Below are 27347 nucleotides of genomic sequence, written 5' to 3'. Positions count from 1 at the left end.
CATTTCAAAGAACAAAAACAAAAAAGCAAAGGAAGATTATTTAAGCTAGCCAGGCTTCTGTGAATCATGGTGTTATTGTAGAAATTAAAGTTTTAACCAAATCTGGAGTTAGATGAAGGATGGAAAATGAAATGGTTATTGAGTAGTGAATGAATTTAGATATGTAGATAACATAAGACTGTTGAAGTAGCTGAATAATGTGAGGTTTTGGTTTTTTGTTTTTAGATTTTTTTTTTTTCATTTTTTTTCTTTTTCTTTTTTGAAAGGTACAACTGGATTTGGGACCAATCCAGGTGGTCTCTTTGGACAACAGAATCAGCAGACTACCAGCCTCTTCAGCAAACCATTTGGCCAGGCCACAACCACCCAGAACACTGGCTTTTCCTTTGGTAATACCAACACCCTAGGACAGCCAAGTACGAACACCATGGTAAGGAAACAGGCCAATAGTTAATTCCGGTTTTTTTTATTTTTTGAAACAGTTTCGTTCTGTTGCCTGGGCTAGAGTGCCATGGCATCAGCCTAGCTTACAGCAACGTCAAACTCTTGGGCTCAAGCGATCCTCCTCCCTCAGCCTCCTGAGGAGCTAGGACTACAGGTGCATGCCACCATGCCTGGCTAATTTCTTCTATTTTTAGTAGAGACAGGGTCTCACTGAGGCTGGTCTCGAACTCTTGACCTTAAGTGATCTTCCCACCTTGGCCTCCCAGAGTGCTAGGATTACAGGCGTGAGCCACTGCGCCTGGCCTCTAGGTTTTATTTGTAGAGTTAAGTAATGATGCTTCTAATCATGTCAAACTGGCAAGTTCAGCCTTTGCTGCAGTTCTTAAGACTTCAGGGTGGCCAGGTTTGGTGGGTCATGCCTGTATGTAATTCCAGCACTTTGGGAGGCCAAGGTGAGAGGCATGCTTGAGGCCAGGAGTTTTAAGACCAGGCAACATAGTAAGACCCCAAGTCTACAAAAAATAAGAAAACTTAGCCAGGTGTGGTGGTGTAGTCCCAGCTAGTCAGGAGGCTGAGGTGGGAGTATCGCTTGAGCCCAGGAATTTAAGACTTCTATGAGTTATGATTGCACCACTGCACTCTAATCTGGGCAACAGAGTGAGATCCTGTCTATAAAAGAAAGTTTTCTTAAAGAAAAAGAACATGATAAATTATTTTCAACAAGGGTATCAAAACAATTCATTGGGGAAAGAATAGTTTTTTCAGCATGTGGTACTGGAACAACTGATTATAATACAACAAAAGAAAGGGCTTTTGCTTCACACCATTGAGTTAACTCCAAAATAGATTTAACTCAAAATGGATCAGATACCTAAATGCAACAACTAAAATTGTAAAACTCTTAGAATAAAACAAATTAGGCAGTAGTTTCTTAGGTATAACATCAAATGCAAAAAGCAGTAAAAGAAAAAATAGCTAAGTTGGGCTTCATCAAAATTAAAAACTTCTAGCCAGGCACAGTGGTGCTACTTGGGAGGCTGAGGCAGGAGGATTGCTTGAAGCCAGGAGTTCAAGGTTGTAGTGCAATATGATCATGTTTATGAATAGCTACTGTACTCTAGCCTGGGCAGCATAATGAGCTTCTATCTCTTAAAACAAATTAAAAACTTTTTTTGCATTAAAGGGATATGATCAATAAAGTGAAAGGAAAAAAAAAACCTGCAGGCCGGGCGCAGTGGCTCATGCCTGTAATCCTAGCACTCTGGGAGGCCAAAATGGGAGGATTTCTTGAGCTCAGGAGTTTGAGACCAGCTTGAGCAAGAGTCTCTGTCTCCACTGAATATAGAAAAATTGTAGTGTATAGTAGTCCCAGCTACTTTGGAGGTTGAGGCAGGAGGATTGCTTGAGGCCAAGAGTTGGAGGTTGCATTGAGCTATGCTGACAACCATTTCACTCTACCCAGGATGACAAACCAAGACTATGTCTCAAACTTAACAACGAAAGAGAAAACCTGCAAATATAGGAGAAAACAATAGCTTATCATGCATGTGATATAGGACTTCTATCTGCAGTATATAAAGAACTCTTATGATTCAATTATAAGAAGACAATAACCTATTAAAAAGAGGACACGGATTTGAATAGACATTTCTCCAAAGAAAATATACAAATGGCATGAAAGGATGGTCAACCAACATCATTAGTCATCAGGGAAACAGAAATCAAAATCACAATGAAATACCACTTCACACCCACTTGGAAGGATATAATGAGAAAGATAGATAATAATAAGTATTGACGAGGACCTGGAGAAGTTGGAGCTCTCATACATTGCTGGTAGGAATGTAAGATGGTGCAGCCACATTTGAAAACAGGTTGGAGGTTCCTGAAAGTATTAAGCATAGAGTTAACAATATGATCCATCAATTGCACGTAATTGGCATTTACCCAAGAGAGATGAAAACACAAACTTGTATACAAATGATCATAATAGCGTTATTCATTATAGCATTATTCGTAATGGCTAAAAAGTAGAAACAGCCCAGTGTCTGTTAATGAATGAATGGATAACCAATGGTGGTATATCCATACAATGGAATGTTATGCAGCCATAAAATAGAGTGAAGTACTGATGTATGCTACAACATGGAGGAACCTTGAAAACATGCTGAGTGAAAAAAGCCAGTCATAAAAGAGCACATTTTTTATGATTGTATTCATATAAAAGGTTCAGAATAGACAAATCTATAGAACCAAAAGGTAGATTAGTGTTTGTGTAGGGATCAGGAGTGATTGCTAATGAGTCCACGATTTCTTTGTGGGGTGACAAAAATGTTCTAAATTTAGATAGTGGGGATGGTTGCCCAACACAACATTAAAAAAAAAAACCACTGAATAGTCCACTATAAATGAATGAATTTTATAATGTGTGAATTATGGCTCAATAAAATTGTTTAAAAAACAGTACAACTAATTCTCATTCAATTCAGCAATAGTCCATTACCACAATGTTTTTCTTTTATTTACTAATGCATAAATAAAATACATTATTAAATATTGAATGATACAGACTTTCCTCATTGGAAATGAATGTAGTTTCTCATTTATAATTAAAGCTTTTTAACATTAATTACACATCTACCTCTATTCATATTGATTTGGCTATTTTCAGTTGATTATCAGTTATTTGATTCAAAGTCCACTTCTCTGCTGAGTATCGATTGATTCTGTGAAAATGAAGCACCCAGTTACACCATTTTGCTTTCATTTTGTAATGCTGACATCTGTTAGAGCACAGGAGTTAATGTCATGTTTTATTAGATGCACATGACCTTGGAGGTCATCATCCTGGGAACAACAGGGGCTTATATATAGGTTTGAATTCTGGTCCTGCCACTTAGGAGTTGTGGCATCTTGGGCAAGTTTTTAAATTTTCCAAGGTTTATATTTTGGAAAATGGGGATACTTCCTACTTTTCAGGATTGTTGTAAGGAAAAGAAATGCTCTATGTAAAGTATGTAGCATAGTATCTGTCATATAAGCTTTAAAAAATGGTAACTATTTTTAATCTGAGACTTTTTAGGAAAACTGACCATTATGGGATATCTTTTAATCTGTATTAACTTTTGCAGGGTTTATTTGGAGTAACCCAAGCTTCACAGCCTGGAGGTCTTTTTGGGACAGCTACAAACACCAGCACTGGGACAGCATTTGGAACAGGAACGGGTCTCTTTGGGCAGACCAATACTGGATTTGGTGCTGTTGGTTCGGTAAGTTTTTACAGTTGACTTTATTTAATTTGAAGACATGTATAAATTTGTTAAAGAAATTTCTAAGGAAGATATGACCATATTCCAAGTGGGAGAGGGTGGGCATATTGTATAGTTTGAATCTGAGAGCAACTAAAAGCTATTTGATGCAAAATGAAATTTCTAGTTCACTTCAGTAGGTTTATTTTCAATTAGTAAATTCTCTTTAAAATTTCTTTGCCTCAGTGCTTGTGTGCATTTGTTTGATTTAGATTGTTGAGTCTAAATTGAGATGCTTTCACCTTGTTTAAATCAGGTCATTTTAAACTCCTAGTTCTGGCCTCTGTTTTGGGTGATAAATGGGTATGACGTTTGGGAATTGAACATTTTTGGTGTTGATCTACTTCCTGAAATTGGTGGGGTTCTTATTATAAGAAGTGTTAAATTTTCTATTGTGGGTAGTTAAAACATATGGTCGTATTTTTACGGATATTGAAATTTTTTTTCTTAACTTTGGGAAATAGTTGAGGTGGGAAATTGAGAAAATTACATAATGCTTCAGAAAATTCTTATACTTTTTTAATAACAGATTTATTAATGTGTAATACACATTCCATACAATTCATTTCATTAAAATGTACAATTCAGTGGTTTTCACTATATTCAGAAAATATGCAACTATCACTATATTCAATATTAGAACATATTCATCATGCCAAAAGTAAACCCCATACTCATTGGTAATCGCTTCCCATTTCCCTCCCAGTCACCTTAGGTCTACTTTCCATCTCTACAGATTTGACTATTCTGGATATTTCATATAAATGAAATCATAATATGTGGTCTTTTGTGACTGGTGTTTTTCACTTAGCATAATATTTTCAAGGTTCACCCATGTTGTAGCATATTTAAATTTTTTATTGTAACTATTTCTACTGGCAAATTAAATGTATGATACCTTTCTTTTAATAGGTAAAAAGATACTTAATGGCCTTGATATTTTTTTCTTTGCCTCATTAAAATTCTGTGTTTGCTGAGGGGTTACTATTAACTTTTCAGCCTAGGAGCATTCTGTGTTTATAAAGTTATTCTTGCTCAAATTATTTTCTGATAGCCTTTATTCACCGTCCTTCTACTTTTTTATAAAAGTTGTGACATCTTTCTTCCATCCCATACCCAATTCATTATACCTGAGGTAACCTTTATTTACTGTTCGGTGTGTATGTTTATATTATTTAAGATTTTCCTATATTCTGTTCTTTTTAGACCCTGTTTGGCAATAACAAGCTTACTACATTTGGAAGCAGTACAACCAGTGCACCTTCATTTGGTACAACCAGTGGCGGGCTCTTTGGTAACAAACCAACCCTGACTTTAGGAACCAATACAAACACTTCCAATTTTGGTACATATAAAAAGCAGGTTTGGCTCTCTTAAAGTTACACTGGCTATACCACACATTATTCTTCTGATTCATATGATTGGAAATATTTTAAATTCTCAGGTAAGCCGTGGCTTGATATGAGGTACCAGAGGAAAAGGATTTAGTCATGGATGGACATGGCTTAAGATATTTAGTAGACATGTAAATTGCCTTTCATTTTCTTTGGATTACCTCATGGATAGCTGAGAAACCATAAATGAAACACATTTAGTTGAGGTACTCTACATTCTATCAGGCCAGGTTTCAAACATGGAAGTGCTGTACAGAAGAGATTTGGTAATTCTTATTGAATGTTGAAACCTTTTTTATTTGGGGGGGATTATTTAATAGTTTTCTGGCAGTTTCAAAAATTTTATTTTTGAGCACATGTTCATTGTAAAAAATTTGGAAACTATGGGATAGATTAAACAATTACAAAAAAAACCCCCTAAACTACTCTTGAGAAATATACTGGAAAAATTTAAACCAGTTTAATGGAAAAACATGCTATTATTTTCTACATCTTTTATAAATACCTATATAAATTTTGAAACATTCAGCATTATTTTTGTTAAATCATAAATGGAAAGTTTATTTTATTGCAAAAGAAAATAGTGGTTCTAATATTTGTTGAGGATTTTGTGTGCCATATACATCACTGGGCACTGATTGATTCTTTTTGGGAGATGAGTGCAAAGATGGTTATTTGGCCATAGGTCAACAGTTAAGACAATTCTTCAATGGGTTTTTGAATGATCTTGTACTGGAGAAAGAAACTATATTAAGCGTCCATTGGAAAGTTGAGATGTTTGTGCAAAACTATGAACTACGAAGGCAGGTCGGTCATTGATGGGCACCAATTCTTAAATTTATGTATTCTATTGGATTTATTATAACCACTTTTAGTCATGTTGCTCACTCACTCCTTGTAATAATTATAGCTCTACCTATAATTCTTTTTGGTTATACTCTATTTGAAAGAACAGCTTTGAAGTAGTGGACTTGGTTAGCATGGATAAGATATCTGGTTTGTGTACTCGTTTCTTACCTATAAAATTAAGATGGAAAAGATACTTATGGGTTAAATAAGTGTTTCTCACCTTTTTTTTATCATTATCACTCACCCTTCCCCAAGGAGCCTTCATAAACCATTGTAATCATCCTAACTCCCCCTGAGATTTTCACGTCACACATATAGTTTGTTTATGTTCTGTGGTCCTTTGGAGGACCATTAACCATTGTAACCTATGAATTTTTTTTTTTTGGTCCCTGAAGAGCCAATTTTTGTTCCTTTGTTTGGTTTTTTTTTTTTTTTTTTTTTTTTTGAGACAAAATCTCACCCTGTTGTCTGGGCTAGAGTGCCATGGCGTCAGAATAGCTCACAGCAACCTCAAACTCCTGGGCTCAAGTGATCCTTCTGCCTCAGCCTCCCGAGTAGCTGGGACCACAGGCATGCACCACCATGCCCGGTTAATTTTTTCTATATATTTTAGTTGTCCAGCTAATTTCTTTCTATTTTTAGTAGAGACGGGGTCTTGCTCTTGCTCAGGCTGGTCTTGAACTCCTGAGCTCAAATGATCCACCCACCTCTGCTTCCCAGAGTGCTAGGATTACAGGCGTGAGCCACCACGCCCGGCCTTTGTTCGCTTTGAAAATGCATGTGTTTAATAAAAGATTTTTTTGTAGCACGCTTAGTATTTAGAATTAAATGTTATTTCTACATGACAGGATGTTTGTATAAGCTATATTTGATGAAATAAGCTATACTTTTAATGTATTTGATGTTATTTCATGGTTGCAGATTTCTGACATGTTCTGAGGGGTTTTTTTGTTATATGAATATATTTCTACTCATGTTCATTGATCTGAAAGTGAAAGGTCTCGTCTCATGTTTATCTGACTTGCCTCACTAGCTTGCGTGCTGAATTTCAATTGTCTTTAATTTTAATTTGTAAAATTGTTTTGAAATGACAGTTGATAAAACTGTCAGTGAAAATCGGAGGAAATGTGTGGTATAAACAGTGTAAGTTGGGACTTATATATTTATTTCCCTCCTGTGGGTTTGAGGTAGTTCACCAGTATCTTGTTTTGTGCTGTAAGATCTGTTCTGGTTAAATTTTCATTCAAAAGGGAAGAGAATATCTCCAAGTACATTTTCTATTTTTTTCATGAAAGAAAGTTGATTGTGCTTGGGTAGGCAGCACTCCATTTTCATGACATTGCTATTAGCACAATTCAAGAAAAGATTTAATGAATGAATGTATGAGTCAAATGTGTTGAAATTGTCACATGACTTGCTTGGATTTTAAAATGACCTGTAATATGCTTGTTTTCAAAGTATTTATATTCTTCAACTTTTTTCTTGACCTTTCTCATTGAGATAATAATCCAAATACTAGCATGAACAAAGTATAATATTCTTAGTTAGTGATACTGGCTTCTGTTCCAAAATACGCTGTTTTGTTTTAGACTTATTCTACTCCATGGTACTTTTTCAAATGACTTAAGATGTTTTACAAACAAAGTTTTCTGGCCAGTGATTGGTTTTGTTCCGTCTCTATTATGAGAGATTAATAATACGTTCATTAGTTGTGTTGTGGATATTTAGCTGCAAAAGGAATAATGAAGCTTTGTGGATATATCTGAACAAAAGAAAAGGAATAGCAGCAATGCAATATAGGTATCTTTGGTACCTGTGGATTTTAACAGGAATTATAGAATTTTCTCTAAATGCAGATCATAGTGAAGGAGGATGGTTTGCTCAACTCTCCATTATTTCTGATAATGGAAGAAATTGTTCAAATCAAGTTATTCATAGATTATCTTCTCTCTTTAATATCAGCTATCTGAGTTGTGAGTGCTCTTATGAGCTGACTATGACATTAAAGCTCCTCATGTGTGATCAGTCATATGTTACTATCCATGGCCAGGTCCATCTGTTCAAACCATAAACTGCTATAGAGATTTTTGTAGATAATTTTTCATAACAAGAACTTTTAGGTTCAGGTAAAGTGTCTTTTTTTGTTGATTATCTTATTTTTTAGTGAAAGTTTGAGGGAATGACTTTTTCTTTCTGTAAGGTTACATGAAACATGCATTGTACACTTTGGGCCTTACAAAGGCAATGTTCCCAAAGCTCAAGCACATTCACTTTGCTTTAACATTCGGTATTATCCTATATTGAATCGGTAAATTCAAGGTAGAAACATATTTAAATAAATGTGAAGATGCATTTGCAGTCATCAAAATTAAATTTTTAAGGTTAAATTAGCCTATAATTTATGAAACCTAAATACTAAGTGGAAGGATGCAAAGTTTAGGATTAGACTGTTTTGTGTTAAAACTCCCTTATAGATGAAATTGGGACTCATACTAAGAGTACAATTCACTCATCTTTTGTCTTCCTAGGTTTTGGCACAAATACCAGTGGGAATAGTATTTTTGGAAGTAAACCGGCACCTGGTACTCTGGGACCTGGGCTTGGTGCAGGATTTGGAACAGGTAAGGAAGGAACTGCTATCACGAGATCTAGGAAGTGACAAAACTTGGCTTTCTAATTGCTGGTACTTAGGAGCTCTATTTGATCATGGACCTGGAATTAAGAGGCCTAGATTTGCATTTTTACTATTGGATTCATAAAACATTCCCAGCAGTTACGCTTTACCAGGTTTAAAACATTGGCACATTTATCTTAGAAGTTATATGCTCCCTTTTCTACAAAATGTTCTTTGATTGTCCTGGTCTTTTTGTGATTTTCAGTATTTAATGTGAGAATTTGTTAATACGAAGGCATTATCATCATTAACTTTCAGTTCCCCCGTGTTACTTTTCTAACAGGGATTTGAGACCTTGAACTATTTATGAAGTAAGCTCTAACAGTGAGGCAGAACAATAAGAGCACATGCTGATATGCATACCTTTCAATTAAATTAGTTCCATTGTCATATAGACTTGGGATCAATAATTATTTTTCCAGTGCTTTTGAGGACATTTATTGACCCCACCCCATCCCCTTTGGGGGAAAGGAAGGGTCTCACTCTGTTGCCCAGGTTAGAGTGCAGTGGCCCAATCACAGCTCATTGTAACTTTGAACTCCTGGGCTCAAGCGATCCTCCTGCCTCAACCTCCTGAGAAGCTGAGACTACAGGCACATGCCACCACACCTGGCTAATTTTTTAATTTTGTGTAGAGCTAGGGTCTCACTATGTTGCTCATGCTGGTCTCTAACTCCTGGCCTCAAGTAATACTCCCACCGTGCTAGGATTATGGGTGTGATCCACTGCGTCTGGCCAAGGATATTAACCCTTCTGCCTGCCTAGCTGTTTTAAACAATTGGAGGGTGGTGATGATAATAAAACGGATAAGCAGTTAGACAAGTTAGACAAGGTCGTTTAAGCATACAGTTTTGCCTACTTTTCTAATTCATCTGTACATGGATGTGGTCATTTAGTTGCAAACCATTTATTTCCATGGTCTCTGCTTCCACTGTCCAGTTACCTGTTGTTTCTATCATCTGAGCATTCATCCATTATCTCCATAATAGAACCTCATTTTGTATTCCAAACTCTTTATTTTATTTTATTTTTATTTATTTATTTTTGAGACAGAGTCTCACTCTGTTGCCCGAACTAGAGTGCTGTGGTGTCAGCCTAGGTCACAGCAACCTCAAAGTCCTGGACTCAAGTAATCCTTCTGCCTCAGCCTCCCGAGTAGCTGGTACTAAAGGCATGCACCACCATGCCCACCTAATTTTTTCTACATAGTTTTAGTTGTCCAGCTAATTTCTTTCTATTTTTAGTAGAGATGGGGTCTCCCTCTTGCTCCAGCCTGAATTGAACTCCTGAGCTCAAATGATCCTCCCATCTTGGCCTCCCAGAGTGCTGGGATTACAAGTGTGAGCCACTGCACCTGGCCTATTTTATTTTTAAAATAAAAGATAGAAGTGCTGGTAAAGTTTCAACAATTTAGAAATATCGTGAAGAATTCAGTCTTGGCCAGGCTCAATGGCTCATGCCTGTAATCCCAATACTTCGGGAGGCCAAGGTGGGAGGATCACTTGAGACTAGGAGCTCAAGATCAGCCTGGGCAACATAGTGAGACCCCATCTCTACAAAAAATTTAAAATATTACTCAGGCATGGTGGTGCGTGTCTGTAGTCCCAGCTACTTGGGAGGCTGAGGCAGGAGGATCACTTGAGCCCCAGGAGTTCAAGTTTAGCCTGTGTAACATAGTTAGACCCTGTCTCTTTAAAAAAAAAAAAAAAAAGTTCATTCTTTCAGCTATGAAGGAACAGTTGTTGACAGTTTGGCATGTATCATGTTAGACCTTTTCTATGCATTTTTCAAACATATTTATATATACACATTTGTATTTATGTGTCTTTTTATTTTTAGGGTGTAGGATTATGTTTTAAAATGGAAGTCATAACCTATGTGAGTGATTTTTAAACCAAAGGCTGAGATGCATTAGTTGGTTGTAATATTAATGTAATGGACTGGAAACAGCATTTTAAGAAAGTGAACTATAATTAGAAATCATTGTACATAGTAGAATTAATATCCTTTTTTTATGAAAGTTTGTTACGGTTATGTGTGTTACCTATTTTGGGTCGCTGTTTTTCTTATCATGTGCTACAGTCAGAATTTGAAAGCAACTGCCTTACATGGTATTCTGTGACTTGTATTAACAGTTTGTATTGTTGCTTACATTGTATAAAAGTGTCCATTTTAGGTTGGAGGTGGTGGTTCACACGTGTAATCCTAGCACTCTGGGGGAGACCGAGGTGGGAGGATTGCTTGAACTTCAGCTAAAGAGTTCAAGACCAGCCTGAGCAAGAGTGAGACTTGTCTCTACTAAAAATAGAAAAATTAGCTAGGCATCATGGCACACACCTGTAGTCCTAGCTGCTCGGGAGGCTGAGATAGGAGGATTGCTTGAGCCCAGGAGATGGAGGCTGCAGTGAGCTAGGATGATGCCATTGCACACTACCAAGGGTGACAGTGAGACTGTGCCTCACACACATGAAAAAAAAAAATCTCTCCATATTGTTGAGCTTTTTCATCTTTGCTTAAGTGATTGTGTAAATAAGGTATATTCCGATTCGCTCTACACTGATTACTGGTAAGGGTGAATATCTTTCTGTATGTTTTGGCCATTTGAATCTTTCAGTGCTTTATTCATAATATTGGATCATTGTTTCTTTCTTAATTTATTTTTAAGGGTACTTTATATATTGTGGATATTAACTCTTTTGGTTGTATGGTAGAGTTTCATTTGAGCTTTTTAACATATCTAAATTTTACCACATAAATTTTATAAGAAATAAAAACTAAAAAACCTTTTTTATACAGTGTGATCCCTGAACATAAGTAGCATATATAATCTGACATCAAATAATATTCTCTTCCAACTCTGGAAGGAAAAATAGCTTTGGTATGGGCAAATTTGGGAGGGCTTTTTGAAGTGTATTTTGGACTCTAGACAGTTTACAAACAGAAACCTATGGCCAGGGTAAGGTGCTGCTCTAATGTTTGCTACAGCTATTTCCACCAAGCCTTTTTGTTAATCATTTAATTTTGTTTATGGATGTTGTCTGTCTTCATGTACAAGTTTTATTTTTATGTGGTCAGAGTTATTCTTTTCTCTTCAGCTTCTGGCTCTTACATGTTATAATTAGCAATATCTTTTCCTATAGTCCAAGATTATAAAATGCTCTATGACTTTTTCTGATGCTGTTGTTTCCTATTCCACAATAATATAATATCCCAACCTTTTAATTTATTTTAATGTATTCAGTTTTTCTTAAATAGTTTTCCCTCATAGTGTATCACATTTTTGTTACTGTTACTTATTCCTCATTCATGCTTTGCCCATATGAACTAAAAGAGAAGTACAATCAATGAAGAATGTTATAGCCCCAACCTTAGCAGGGAAACAAAAATTGTGAGAGTCACCAGGCACACATTGTTAGATTTCCTTATCTTGTCTGCTAAAGCAGGATTTTGGCTTTGAGAGGACCATGTCCTGAGACTTGCTTATAAACACTTGCATTCATGGACTCTGCATTTCATAGAATCACAAGTAGACTAGGACTATAGCTTTGGACTATATTTTGTGGGGGACATTAGCTAAGTGGTTATTCCTCTTCAGTTTCTTGTTTTGAGTGATACAGATTCAAACTCATGCCTCCACAGAAGTAAATTATCCTGTAAGGTGGGCTTTTGGGTACTTCGTGAGTAGTTGATATACAAATTAAATGTAAAAATACATAAGGTATTTTTGTACACTTAGATTTAAGCAACCAACCAATCTTAGTAGAAAAGGCTTTAAATTGTCCTTTGGCATGTGATTTCCTCTACCCCCATGTTGTCAGACTGAAGAACATTCATTAAATCATGGGCATATCAATTTGTTATTTCACAGTGATGTTATTAACTATCATTAGCTCTTAATTACACACCATTTTCTTGGTGGTTACTTAATAATAATATTGAGAAATTTTACATCATAAGGTTTTCCATGAAGTAATAAGTTGAAGGATTAGCGGTAAGGTTGATTGTTGTATTAGGAGATACACAGGAAAGTCATCTCTCCAAAGCTAAAATATAACCATAGATAAAATTGAATTCTAATTAGATTTCAAAAGAAACATAACTATTTTAACTTTTTTCATGAGCATCCTTGGAGTTTCTAAGGCTACTAATACCATTTTACCCTCCCCCATAGCTTCCTTATGACTCCCACAACTAATCATAATTATAGCACATTTTCCTATCTTGACAGATTACCCTACCATTACCATATCACATGTAACATCACACTGAGAATGTCTCTCAAATGGTGGACTATTAGTAAGCCCTTTCAGTAAGCATAAAAAAACATTTGTGCATAAAATAAGACAGATCTGGGTGAAATAGATATCTTTCCACTGATAAATTACAATAGTTTGTAGTCAGGTAATTTTATAACAGTTCCTTTCCAAATCACCTGAATCTCAAAATGCCTTTTTTTTTTTTTTTCTTTTGTGGATGCTTACAGTATAGTGGTTTTTACACTGTTTCACGGGTCTTCATCCTGGGCTGCTGCAAAGATAAGGGAAATCCATGCCCATTCAGAACAGAGCTTTTCAAACATTTTATATACTTGAGTTTTATCTAAGTTTTTGTTTTGGGAGTATGAAGGTATTAGGCTACTGAGAAAAAAAATTCTAAAATTTGTGCTGTAAAATATTTCCTTTAAGGGAATAATGTAATTTTAGTATTTCTTGGAGCTTGCACTAATTACTAATGGTTTGGGACTTAGACAACCTACAGAATGGGAAAAAATTTTCGCATACTACACATCAGATAAAAGACTGATAACAAGAATCTATTTAGAACTCAGGAAAATCAGCAAGAAAAAATCAAACAATCCTATCAAAAAATGGGCAAATGACATGAATAGAAATTTTTCAAAAGAAGACATAAGAATGGCTAAAAAACGTATGAAAAAATGCTCAACATCCCTAATCATCAGGGAAATGCAAATCAAAACCACAGTGAGATAGCACTTAACTCCAGTGAGAATGGCCTTTATCAAAAAATCCCAAAACAACACATGTTGGCGTGGACGCGGAGAGACAGGAACACTCATACACTGCTGGTGGGAATGCAAACTAGTGCAACCCCTGTGGAAAGCAATATGGAGATACCTTAAACAGATTCAAGTAGACCTACCATTTGATCCAGCAATCCCATTATTGAGCATATACCCAGAAGAACAAAAGTCATTCTTTAACAAAGACACCTGTACCCGAATGTTTATAGCAGCACAATTCACAATCGCAAAGATGTGGAAACAACCCAAGTGCCCATCAATCCACGAATGGATTAGTAAACTGTGGTATATGTATACCATGGAGTACTACTCAGCTATAAGAAATAACGATGATACGACATCTCTTTGGTTCTCCTGGAGAGAGCTGGAACCCATTATATTAAGTGAAGTATCCAAAGAATGGAAAACCAAGCATCACATGTACTCACTAGAAAACTGGTTTCCCTGATCATCACCTAAATGTACATCAGGGAAGGATACCAATTGGACATCAGACTGGGAGGGGGGGTGGGGGGAGGGGATGGGTGTATGCCTACATGATGAGTGCGTTGCGCACCCTCTGGGGAATGGTCATGCGTGAAGGTGCAGACCCGGGGAGGTGGGGGGGGGGCGGATGGAGGTATGACTACATGATGAGTGCCAGGCGCACTGTCTGGAGAATGAGAATGGACGTGCTTGGGACTCTGACTCGGGGGGATGGGTGGGACATGGACAGTGTATATGACCTGAACTTATGTACCCCCATGATGAGCTGAAATAAAAAAAAAAAAAAAAAAAAAGAAGTCTTACTCCTGTCCCAGAGCTGAGCTTTTTAAAAATAATCTCATTGCTGCATTGTTATCTTATTTTTAAATGATGTTGGGACAGTTACTAAATAATTTGTCCATTCAGTAGTCACCCTTACTGATTCATGCTGTATCGATTCTCTTGGTATAAACTTGTTCTTTTTAGGTTGTAATCTCAAAGCACTTCCCATGCAATATTTTTTACCTCCAAGTATTATACCTTTGAAGTGATTTTCCTTGTAAACCATATCTCTGTCAGGGTGCAGTTGATATGTTAAAAGACACTTCAGACCCTCTAAATTGCTAGTAACTTTTTTGGGATGGGTTGGGGGATGGAATAGTTTGGTTTTTTTTTTAATGCCAGTAACTTATTCACCATATTGTCCCTGTTGTATACCTTTAAAATTACTGCCTTAAGCAAGATTCAACATTACAAGTTTCTGCAGTGGGTTTCCTCCTGGTCATTAATCCATCCAATCTGGTTTATGCTGAAACTTGAGTCTGTTTAGTAAATTCATCACAAAACATTTAGCTTTTTGTAAAACAAGTTTGTGTAGCTAAAGCAGTTTTCATGAGATGGTGTGATTGAAAATGTTATGTTTTGCTATTCAAAGAAGATATATTGGATTTGGTTTTCTGTAGTTTAGCCTGTATTTCAGACAAAAAGATGTCATTGTGATTGGGTGAATTGAGTATTTTGATTTGCAAATATTGAAATTTAAGAATTATTATTTAATTTTTTAATTCTTTGAAAAGCTGTTTTACTATAGTGGCAGTTAAGAGTTCTGGTCGCATTGTCAGATGCACCTAGGTTTGAACCCCATTTTTACCATTTATAACATTTGTGACATTGACCTAATTACTAAACTGTCAGTTTTCTCATCTATAAAATGGGAATATTAGCCTCTACCTCAGGCATATTAGCTAATATTTGATGAGTGTTTAGGATGTACCAGATTTCTTCTGAATGCTTTATATGTTTATTCATTTTAATTCTAAGATAAATGTCTAAGCTATGTATTGTTATCTCATGAAGCATAGAGATTAAGTATTTTGCCTGTAATACATATAATGTACTGAGCCCAGTGCCTGGCATATAGTTAGCATTTACCGTATTAGCCCTTTTGCTGAAATGAGTGGTCACTATGAAGTTTCCAAATGTATTATATTTTTAAGTAACTGACCTCTGGCACAACATTCAAAGGATCTTCTGTGGCACTTTTTTCTTTCCTCTTGTCTCCATAGCTCTTGGTGCTGGACAGGCATCTTTGTTTGGGAACAGCCAACCTAAGATCGGAGGGCCTCTTGGTACAGGAGCCTTTGGGGCCCCTGGATTTAATACTACGACAGCCACTTTGGGCTTTGGAGCCCCCCAGGCCCCAGTAGGTAAGTGTCAGTCACTTTAGAAGGCTTTACTTAGTTTATTCCTTGCTAACTCTTAACTTGCTGACCTAATTTTCCACCCTACCCCATCCTGTTCCTACCAGGGCATTACATACTTGTACATCATTAAATAATTCTGTAGTACAGCAGGGCTTAGTTCCTGGCCCTCACTGCTTTTCCCACTCCTATGCCTACTCCCTCAAAGAAACCACTTTTGTTACTGTTCTTAATTCATCTGGTATGTAATTAAATTCATATTGCTAAATAATATGCTTATGTTGCTGTGTTTTGGTTTATTAAATCTAAGTAAATTTAACTTGTTACAGTAGATGAGAATTAAGCTTACTTATCACCTTTACCATCTTTATTCATTTCTCCAAATATGACTGTTTGCTAAATTTACTGTATTCCGTAAATTTAGTTTTATCTATTGAAGTGTTTTTCATACTTCATTCATTTGAATACTGGTTCCTAATGTTGGCTATTTTTGCCTACCAACCACATTTGTTATTATTTGTTTCAAACCTAAGAAAATTAACTTTTTAATTGAAATATCTTAAAGAAAACTGTTACACTGGAAATAAAAAAACTGGTAGCACCTGGCATAAATAGAGTGTGAGATAGGTAGATGGATGGATAGATAGAAGAAAAAAGTTAGTTTCTATACCATCAAATTTATCTCCTATATTATGATATATGTGCCACATTTTGAGAAACCTTTGCAAATGTAAGCTGTGCACTTACATACTTTTTCTTATTCTGTCAACTGGGTCACAGTATTTCTTGGTAGTATAATGCCCTTCCCTATCCTGCTGTTTCCCTCATTTCTTCTTTTCCCATATTTATATTTCTATATTGATAAAGTTGATAAAATTTTCTGTCCTGTAACTACTACTGTCTTCATTGGATAAAGAATAATTTAAAAGTTCCAAATGAACATAGCATTTTATTGCAACTTACGAACACAGTGCCACCCAGCTTTTTTGCTCTGGAATTTCTGATTCTTTCTTCCCTTGCATTACCAGCCCCTATTGCCTTCCTTTTTTTTGAGACAGAGTCTTGCTCTGTCCGCCTGGGCTAGAGTGTACTGGCATCAACCTAGCTCACAGCAACGTCAAACTCCTGGGCTCAAGTGATGCTCCTGCCTCAGCCTCCCCAAATAGCTGGGACTACAGGCATGCACCACTACACCTGGCTAATTTTTTCTATTTTTAGTAGAGACTCTCACTCTTGCTCAGTCAGACTGGTCTCAAACTCCTGACCTCAAGTGATCCTCCTGCCTTGGCCTCCCAGAGTGCTAGGATTACAGGTGTGAGCCATCTCACCCAGCTTGCCTTCCTTAACTGTTTCAAATTCTTGAGAATGGTATCACAATTTTTTGTTTACCCCAGATACCTGATTCTCTGATCTCTCTGTCTCCTGCAACACTATGAACTCTGATTATTCTCTGGATCTTCAACATTGCCCCAAGATATTCCCTTCAAGAATACTCAACACTGCTGTGTCCTAGATACAAGTTTTTCCTCTTATTTCCTGAATTTTCTGGAATGTATCTTCAAGTGAATTATATGTGAGAGGTAAACTTTGAAAAGTATTCAGACCTTTGAATACTTGCAGGTCTGAAAATATCTATATTAATCCCTAACAATGTAATGTTAGGGAATTGTGGTATGAAAATTTTCCCTCAGAACTTTGACTGTGTACCTTCTTGATTAACCATTATTGATGGTCTGATGCCTCCTTTATGAGTCTTGTGACTTGTTCACCTGAACCTCACACAAATTTAGGATTGTTCCTTTGTCCTTAAATTTCACAGCATTTTGCTTAGACTTTCTCTATTTTAATGCTTGTGTCTTTCACTGTGTTTCTAGTTTCTAGGAGATTTTTTTGTTGTGTTCTAAATCTTCTTTCTGGATTTTTGTTTTTAATTTATTAAACAAATTCTTCTTTCCATGTGTTTATTTGGTTTCGGTAGAGGCATATTTTCTGATAATTTGGCCTATTTGTTGAGTATCAGGGATTAGGAGGATGGCAGTTTGTAGTTTTGTATATAGACTTTGCATTGGCCCCACATCCCCTGTAAAAAAAAAAAGACTTTGCATTAATTCTTCCCTCCTATTTTTAGTCCCACTTTATCAGACCTGGTATTTTTAAGTCCTTAGCCTTTGTGGGATTCTCCAGGGCAGATATGCTCCATCTGACTATACCATTGACCCTTGAACAATGTGGGGATTGGGGTACTGACCCCTGCATAGTCAGAAATCTACATGTAACTTTTGACTCCCCCAGAAAAGCTTACTGTTGACCCAAAGCTTACTGATAACATTAGTAGTCGGTGAATACATATTTTGTGTGTTATGTGTGGTATATACTGTATTCTTACAATGAAGTAAGCTAGAGAAAAGAGTTATTAAGAAAATCAGGCTAGGCATGGTGGCTCGTACCTGTAATCCCAGCACTTTGGTAGGCCAAGGCGGGAGGGTCAGTTGAGGCCAAGAGTTCAAGAGCAGCTTGGGCAACATAGTGAGACCCTGTCTCTACAAAAAATTTTAAAAATTAGCCAGGTGTGGTGGTGCACCGCCTGTAGTCTGAGCTACTCAGGAGGCTGAGGCAGGAGGATCACTTAAGCCCAGGAGTTGAAGGTTGCAATGAGCTATGATCATGCCATTGCACTGTCGCTTGGGTGATAGAGTGCGAGGAAGGAAGGAAGGAAGCAAGCAAACAAGCATGAGGAGGAGTAGAAGGGTTGTGTGTTGCTTTCTTGGATGGCAGATGTAGAAGAAAATCTGTGTATGAGTTGACCCACTGAAGTTTAAACCTGTGTTGTTCAAGGGTCAATTGTAATCTGCTTTAAGTGTACTCTGAGCTACAATTTCCTTTTCCTGCTTTAACACTCCTCTGTCTACTTCTTTCCCCTAGAATTTGTTATATTTTCTCATTTCTTCATTTTTCTACCTCCCCATTCTTGGTCATTGTGGGTTTATATAGATACATTTTAATTTTTTTTTAGCTGTAGATTGTAGTGAGGTCTTTGGAGAGAGGAGGCAAATTGGAATTTAGATTGATCTCTGTATGAATTTTACACACAGCTTTATCATTAAAGATGATATTTTAATTTCTTTTCCTTATTTTTCATTGCTTTTAATAGGAGGAGATAGCATAAATATCGTAACTTGCCATTTTTACTTGGATAGCTTCTTTTTCCAAAGCCAATTAAATGTTTCTGACATAAGAATTTAGTATTAAAGTTATATACATTAATGTACATTTAAAAGTAAGTGAATTTGCTTTTAGAGTGTACATCTTTGCATCAGAATCTTAGAAATTACTAAGTTAGAAGGTACTTAAGAGTGTATGTAAGTCCAACCTTAATGTGGTCTTAAAAATACATGTCTTAAAAACCTCAGATAGAGTAACTTCCTTACAGGGCAGTTCAGTCCATTGTTCTGTTCAGATAGTTTAGAAACCAAATTCTGTCACCATAGAATTTCCACCCAGTGGTTCTGCTTTTACCTAAAGCTAAGCACAACAGTCTGCTATAATTTATTTGTGGTAACCTATTGTTTATGTTCCAGATAAAGTATTATCAGTTTCTTCTGTTTCATCAGAAGGCTTGATTTTTTTTTTTTTTTTTTTTGAGACAGAGTCTCACTCTCTTGCCCAGGCTAGAGTGCTGTGGCGTCAGCCTCACTCACAGCAACCTCAAACTCCTGGGCTCAAGCAATCCTCCTGCCTCAGCCGCCTGAGTAGCTGGGACTATAGGCATGTGCCACCATGCCCGGCTAATTTTTTCTGTATATTTTTAGTTGTCCAGCTAATTTCTTTCTATTTTTAGTAGAGACAGGGTCTCACTCTTGCTCAGGCTGGTCTCGAACTCTTGAGCTCAAGTAATCCTCCTGCCTCGGCCTCCCAGAGTGCTAGGATTACATGCATGAGCCACCGCACCTGGCCACAATTCAGAGTTTTTAAAATGAGTAATTGGCTGTCAGATAACAAAATAACCAGTGAAGATTAGATTTTTCTAAAATTTTTCTTGCATCAGTCGCCATATGCTATTAATATGTAATAGCGTGTATCAAAAAAAACCCCACTTTTCTATATTTTTTGCTTGCCTGTAGTCTTACATTGGGTTTAGGAACTTTCTGAATACAAATGATTGACTGTATGCTCTTTAAATTGATATCTCCTAGGTTTCAGATTCTGAATAAATTTGTACCGTTTTCTTAAATATCAACATAACATTGTTTCAGCGTATAATGAATACATGAATTTTAAGAAAGCTTTGTTTGACTAAGGTGAATCCACCTGTTTTTCATTAATTTAGCTATGACTGCCTATTCTGTTTTTGTTGTTGTTATTACTGCTTTTGTGTCCCTCCTCTCCCATTGTGAGAGTTTTCAGAGTGTTTTGATTATGGCACTTTTTTAATGTGGATTATCTTATTTTGGCTTTAGCTTTATTTCTCAGTGTTTATAAGGGAAAAAAAGCACTATTTGAATCTCTAAAATGACTTTAGTGTGATTTGATTTTTATCGCTATTTCACAAAGGTTTATTTTATCTTGCAAAGAGATTTCTTCATCAGTCAAGGTATACTGCAAGTGGTTTTGTTGTTTTCTTACTTTTTACAATTGTAGATCATGAATAGAGTCTTCATCATTAGTTACGTCTGTTCCCTAAATTGTCTGAAGTTGGTAACACATGTTCTTATACTTTGAGGGAAAATTAGGCTAACTAGATGATCTTTTAAATGTAAATAATCAACATATGATGTCATAACATTTTCATTGTTTGTGTACTGCTATCTTCCTCCATATCCTTGGTTATTCTGGAATTTTCACTCATTAAATCAAAGATACTTCTATATTTCTACAGTGAAACAAATTGTCATTATAAATTTTAATAACTATATGACCCACCATGTTGATGTGTTGCAAATTTTACAAGTTTTAACTTAATACTGGACACAGGTTGTTTCCAAATCTTGACTATTACAGGATAATGTGCAGTGAGTACTTAGAAATATTTCTTTATTTTGTTTCTAGTTTAATAAAATCCTTGAGTTAAATTTCCATGATTGAACTTATTGGGTCAAAAAATATAAAAACAGTACTTGATCTGTGTACTGGTGTATTGTTTTCCTCAGACAGATTAAACCAATTTGTAATGTTTCTAGAGGTCAGAGACTATAACTTTTCTTTTTTACAGTTGTACCAATGATAGTAAGGTAGATATAAAATATGTCTTCAAGTTTAACTTTTCGTTTCTTTGATTAGTAGTGACAGTGAACACCTTTTAAGTGAATTTACATGTGTGTTGTAAATCTTATTAAATGCCTCTTCATATCTTTGACCCGTTAGCTTATTTGATTCTTGATTTTCTTCATTGTTAGCTCCACTGTCCCACCCCACCCTCTAATGATGCCATTCAGTGAGTCTAAACATTTTAAAGACCACTTCTCTAAAAACAGTGCGTAGTTCTCTGCTAGAAATACATTGGGTCCTTAGACTGAGTTTTTTTTGGTTTTTTTCTTTCTCTTTTTAAAGCTCTGACAGATCCAAATGCTTCTGCTGCCCAGCAGGCTGTTCTGCAACAGCACATCAATAGTCTAACATACTCACCTTTTGGAGACTCACCTCTCTTCCGGAATCCAATGTCAGACCCTAAGAAGAAAGAAGAGGTAAATTTAAGAATGCTTCTGTAAAATATCTTCTCAGAGAAAAAGAAACTAAACATGCAGGTTGTAACTTCTTGCCTGTATAGGTTAAGGGATTAAGCAAAGCTAGGTCTAATTAATTTTTTTAAGACATTATTTCAGTAGGCTGGGGTACATTATTTTTGCTCTATCTGGAAGACAGCATGGCAGAGAGTGAAATGAGAACTAGACTGAAGGTCAGGGCAGGCTGAGGGTTTTCCGCAGCCCAGAACTAAGGCTGATATATGGTTCTCATTTTATAGTTAAGCAAACTAAGGCTCAGGGAGGCTGACTTTCCTCAAATCATAATGTTCTTTTTTTTTTTTTTTGAGACAGAGTCTCACTCTGTTGCCTGGGTTAGAGTGCCGTGACGTCAGCCTAGCTCACAGCAACCTCAAACTCCTGGCCTCAAGCAATCCTCCTGCCTCAGCGTCGCAAGTAGCTGGGATTATAGGCATGTACCACCATGCCCGGCTAATTTTTTCTATATATTTTTAGTTGTTCAGCTAATTTCTTTCTATTTTTTTAGTAGAGAGAGGGTCTCGCTCTTGCTCAGGCTGGTCTCGAAATCCTGAGCTCAAACACCCATCCGCCTCAGTCTCCCAGAGAAATCATAATGTTCTTAAGTGGTAAAGTCAAAATTGTACTTCCTGATTTCTACATAGCTTGTCTTAATCTCTTATAACTCTAGTGGCAAAGAAATGATCTTTTGTTCACTGTGGTATGGTGTTAAAAATATGCTGTTTGGTCTGTTTGATCCTTATTTCACCACTTACAGTCAGAGTCTGTGAGACATTTGGAAAGTCACTTTGCCTCTCTGAATCTGTTTCTTCAGCCATAAAATGTGAATAGTAACGCTGTTCAGTTTTGAGGATTAAATGAGATAATCTATACCTGGCCCATATTTGGTCATTCAGTATACAGAAATTATTATTCAATCATTTATCCCTCAGCTGTTTTTCTTGTTTTTTTTTTTTTGTTGTTGTTGTTTTGTTTTTTCAGACAGTCTCACTCCGTTGCCCAGACTGGAGTGCACTGGTGCAATCATAGGTCAAGAAATCTTCCTGCCTCCATCTCCTGAGTAGCTGGACTAGCCACCACTATGCTCAGCTAATTTTTTTTTTTTTTTTTTCTGGAGTTTCATTATATTGCCTAGGCTGATCCTGAACTCCTGGACTCAAGCAATTCTTCCACCTGGGCCTCCCAAAGTGCTGGGATTATAGGCATGAGCCACAGAGCCCAGCTTGTTTTTTTTTTTTTTTTTCTGAAGACTTTATTTAAAAGAAAAAAAAAAAACAGACGAGGTCTTGCTGTGTTCCCCTGGTTGGGTTGAATTCCTGGGCTCAAGCCATCCTCCCACCTCAGCCTCTTGAGTAACTGGTACAACAGGTGCAGTGGCCCAGTAGCTGATTCTTAAGTTAATCTTGTAACCCATATAAAAGAAGCAAAATATGAATATGAAAGTACTTTTTAAAGTGCTGTGTAAATATAAGTTGTAATTAGAGGAAAAGTACATGTTATTCATGCAGCCTAATTTTAGGTTCCTAAACACGTGCTAGGCACTGTGTTTAGTTCTGAGGATACAAAATGAAAATAAACAAGAACTTACTCTCTAACAGCTTCTTATCCAGTGAGGAAGATCAGACCTGTAAGCATTTAAATTACTCGAGGTCAATATAATATATGCAATAATAGAGAGAAGTGCCCATCGACTGATGAATGGATAAACAAAATGATGTATGTCTATGTGATGGAATATCGTTCAGCCATAAAAAGGAATGAAGTACCGATACATGCTACACCTGGATGAACTTTGAAAACATGCCAAGTAAAAGAAGCCAGCCACGTGATTCTGTTTATATAACATGCCCAGAATAGGCAAATCCATGGAAAAAGAAAGCAGATTCATGGTTGCAAACGGATGAGGGAAGGACCTGGGGAGGTATAGGGTTTCTTTTTTGAAGTGATGGAAGTATTCTGAAGTTAGATGGTGGTGGGTTGTACAACCTTGCAAGTATACTAAAAACCACTGAATTATATATGTTAAAATGGTGAATTCTATGTTATGTGAGTTTTATCTTAATTAAAAATTAAAAATATAACAGGGAAGGGCATAGATGCTTGGGTGAATTTGTTATTGCTTTATTTTCAGAGGAGGTAACATTTAATTTTTTTGGATGTATATGTAGAAATTGGCAAGTCTAGATCAAGCATACCAAGAAAGGGCATAGAATTGGGAAAAATCACAAATCTGGGAAGAACAATGATTCATTGTTACTGAAGTGTGAACAGTCTGTGCACTGAGAAAAGGAGAATATATTGTGACAGGCTAGATATGCTGGACATTGTTATTTGAAGTGATTATATAATTTCATATATACTATTCAGGAACAAAATATGGAACATGCTGAAGATGCTTTAGAAACATAGTAGAGGTGCCATCTATACCAACCTGAAATCTTAATTTAGTTGTGTCTCCAGTTGTAGTTTCCTTAAAAATCAGGAAAAGTAACTTTACTTTTATTCCTAGTACATAGTGTTTGACTCATGGTAATTGTTAATGTTTATTGAAAGATGGATAAATATAAATTAATATCTGCCTTTTTTTCAGAGGTATTTGGATTGCATAGAAATTGAATGTTAATTCATCACTGAGCCTGTTTTTCTTAAAACATGAGATTTTTTATTTAATTGAAAAGTAATGTCTATGTCTTAGGATTTTTGTGGTATCATTTTTTTCTTAACATTTTTTGTTAACATTGTTTTCATTGTTTTGGAAAGCAAAACTGTTGCAAGCTACATTCTCTTTGATAGAATGAAGATAATGGGCAAAGTATATTAATAATGTCTTGTGTTAGTACATTTTAATTTACGGAACACTTTTCAAATTCAGTATCTCAGTTGCATTTTAAACGATGTCAAACAAATCGCTTGAAATGGGGGCAGAAAGATGAGTAAAAATCAATTATAGAGAAATACATTGTTGAGCATCCCAAATCTGAAATCCAGAATGCTCCAAAATCCAAAATCTTGAGCTCAAAGGAAGTGCCCATTTGAGGCATTTTGGATTGTTGCATTTGGAATGCTAACTGGTGAGTATAATTGCATATATTTCAAAGTCTGAAAGTCCAAAATCTGAAACACATCTGTTCCCAAGCATTTTTGGATAAGGGATACTCATCCTGTACAAAGTTGGGTGTTAACATCTTTGTTTTATGGGAGCTGCGAATTCAAGAAGTATCTAGAGGGTGAATAGCAGAAATGAGGTTTGAATTCTGGTGTTCTGATTTTTAAGGCCAGTGCCATACATTTCAGTTAAACTAGAACTGTCCCTGATGCTTTGCTTTTGTTTTTCAGAGATTGAAACCAACAAATCCAGCAGCCCAGAAGGCTCTTACTACACCTACCCATTATAAACTGACACCCCGCCCTGCCACTAGAGTCCGGCCAAAGGCATTACAAACAACAGGCACAGCCAAGTCACATCTCTTTGATGGGCTGGATGATGATGAACCATCCCTAGCCAATGGAGCGTTCATGCCCAAGTGAGTTTATTTTTGTAAACATAAATACAAAATATTGATAAACATATATATATAATTGTTTATTTAAATGTATTACAAATGTAATGCACTTTGGTTTCTTTTTTTTTAATTTGAAAAGTAGGGAACATCACAGAGAAGAATAAAAAGGATCTAGGTAATCATTTCAGGGATAACCATAGTTAACATATATATTTTGTATAAATAAATAATAAATACATTTTGATGAATATAGTTCTAGTTTACATAGGCATGTGGTTTTTTTTTATAGAAATTAGTCCCTTTTTTAACAACTCAAAATGGTTAAACAGATTAAAAAGAATATTTCTTTTTTTTTACATTACCACATAAAAATTACATATAGAACCAATAATAAAATAATTACACAGAAAAAAATACAAGGAAGTATGTGGAAGAATTGTTGGTAAACATAAAGAAAATTATACTTAAGTGAGACTTTAGAGCAGATATGCCATGGAATGTTGATATATGCATTTCAGAAAAAAACCTGAAGAAAATCATATACCAACCAAACTGTTAACATCATTTAACATCAGAAGAGGAAATATCAGGGCATTTCATTTCTGGGTTGTTTATTTTTCTAGGTATGTAGCTAGACAGACAGACATAGACATATGCACAACCACAGGCTTTTTTAAACAACATATACTTTTCTAATTAGAAAAAAGGTTTTGGGGTTTTTTTTAAGATTTGGAGAACAAATGGGAATTCATCATTCTCAGTTCTTTTTGAGTGTTAATAAGTTGAAAACATTGCAGCTCCTTTCTTTCCTTAAAAAAATGGCATACTGCTTCTTCACAAAAGAGGGAAGGTCCAGTTTTACATATTTCTTAGAATATCAGTAAATTATTTTGAAGGCAGAGACTATGTATTCTTCATGTCTGTCCTAGCATTTTGCACACTGTTTTGCACAGAGTATGTGAAGGGGGCTTGGATATACCAGTTCAACCATCAGGTCAGTAGCTCTCAGGGCAATTTCACAGTCTTCTTAGGATTTGTAAGCATGCTATACAAATAGAAAGGATTAGGGTGGGGACGTGCATTTTGCTAATTGATACCACATGACCTCCTTGGTTTCACTTCTGTGGTGTTGCTGTCAACAGTCCTAAAGTATCAGAAATATTTTACATAGTTGATCTCTTCCCTCCTCCTTGATTCACTTTCTTAATTGGCTTCTAGGACTCTATAATTTCCGAGTTTTCTTCATGCCTCACTGATTGCTTCTTTTCAGTTGTCTTTGCTAGTTCTTCTTCTTCCCAAGCTCTTTAAATTGAAATGCCCTGGACTCAGTTCCTTTGTTTTATTTCTTTTCTTTTTTTTCTTTTGTTTTGAGACAGGGTCTCACTCTATTGCCTGGGCTAGAGAACAGTGGCATCATCATAGCTCACTAGAACCTTAAGCTCCTGAGCACAAGCGATCCTCCCACCTGGGTCTCCCAGAGTGCTAGGATTACAGGTGTGAGACACCATGCCCAACCCTGTCCTTTCTTTTATTAGCACTCTCCACCTTCTTAACTCCTTTTTTCCCTTTTTATCCCAGCATTTTTCATCTCCTAATATATAATTTATATCTTTTTATTTTTGTTTTCTCCCTCTAGAAGACAAGCTCTTTATAGGTAGGGAGTTTTATTTTTTTCTGTCATTTAAAATACCCAGAACAGGCCGGGCGTGGTGGCTCACGCCTGTAATCCTAGCCCTCTGGGAAGCCGAGGCGGGTGGATCGCTCGAGGTCAGGAGTTCGAGACCAGCCTGAGCGAGACCCCCGTCTCTACTAAAAATAAAAATAAAAATTATCTGGACAACTAAAAATATATATAGAAAAAAAATTAGCCGGGCATGGTGGCGCATGCCTGTAGTCCCAGCTACTCGGGAGGCTGAGGCAGTAGGATCACTTGAGCCCAGGAGTTTGAGGTTGTTGTGAGCTAGGCTGACGCCACGGCACTCACTCTAGCCCGCGCAACAAAGTGAGACTCTGTCTCAAAAAAAAAAAAAAAAAAAAAACACCCAGAACAGTTTCTGTGACATAGTAAGTGATATATAAATGTTGAACGTATGAACGGATCTTAGGAGGCATAAATGGAGCGAAATAGTAATAATCTCCCAGCTATACTCCTGTAAGCAGTTATGGGAAGAAGGGGCTTAAAAATAATGATTAAGTGTGAAGCTCAAGAAATAAGAGTGTATAGGAATTACAAAAGTCTTTCAACTTTCTGC

At 36.3% G+C, this 27347-nt stretch overlaps 1 protein-coding gene across 5 annotated transcripts in view; it reads left to right on the top strand.

Moving 5' to 3' along the window:
- NUP98 (nucleoporin 98 and 96 precursor) overlaps positions 1–27347 on the top strand; it is a 117807-nt gene that overhangs the window by 31695 nt on the left and 58765 nt on the right. For 3 of the 5 annotated variants that reach the window (XM_045555583.1, XM_045555582.1, XM_045555587.1), the window contains 7 exons: positions 267–430; positions 3576–3713; positions 4959–5097; positions 8524–8616; positions 15741–15881; positions 21423–21556; positions 24929–25116. In XM_045555583.1, coding sequence (XP_045411539.1) covers positions 267–430; positions 3576–3713; positions 4959–5097; positions 8524–8616; positions 15741–15881; positions 21423–21556; positions 24929–25116 — 997 coding nt within the window. The remainder of the gene's footprint in view (positions 1–266; positions 431–3575; positions 3714–4958; positions 5098–8523; positions 8617–15740; positions 15882–21422; positions 21557–24928; positions 25117–27347) is intronic. The other 2 variants (XM_045555585.1, XM_045555584.1) reach the window with 2 other exon arrangements.

The sequence above is a fragment of the Lemur catta genome, chromosome 7 (genome assembly GCF_020740605.2).
Source record: "Lemur catta isolate mLemCat1 chromosome 7, mLemCat1.pri, whole genome shotgun sequence".
Classification (NCBI taxonomy): Eukaryota; Metazoa; Chordata; class Mammalia; order Primates; family Lemuridae; genus Lemur; species Lemur catta.
Note: the sequence above shows the minus strand (reverse complement) of the source record. Positions and strands in the feature narration are given on the sequence as shown.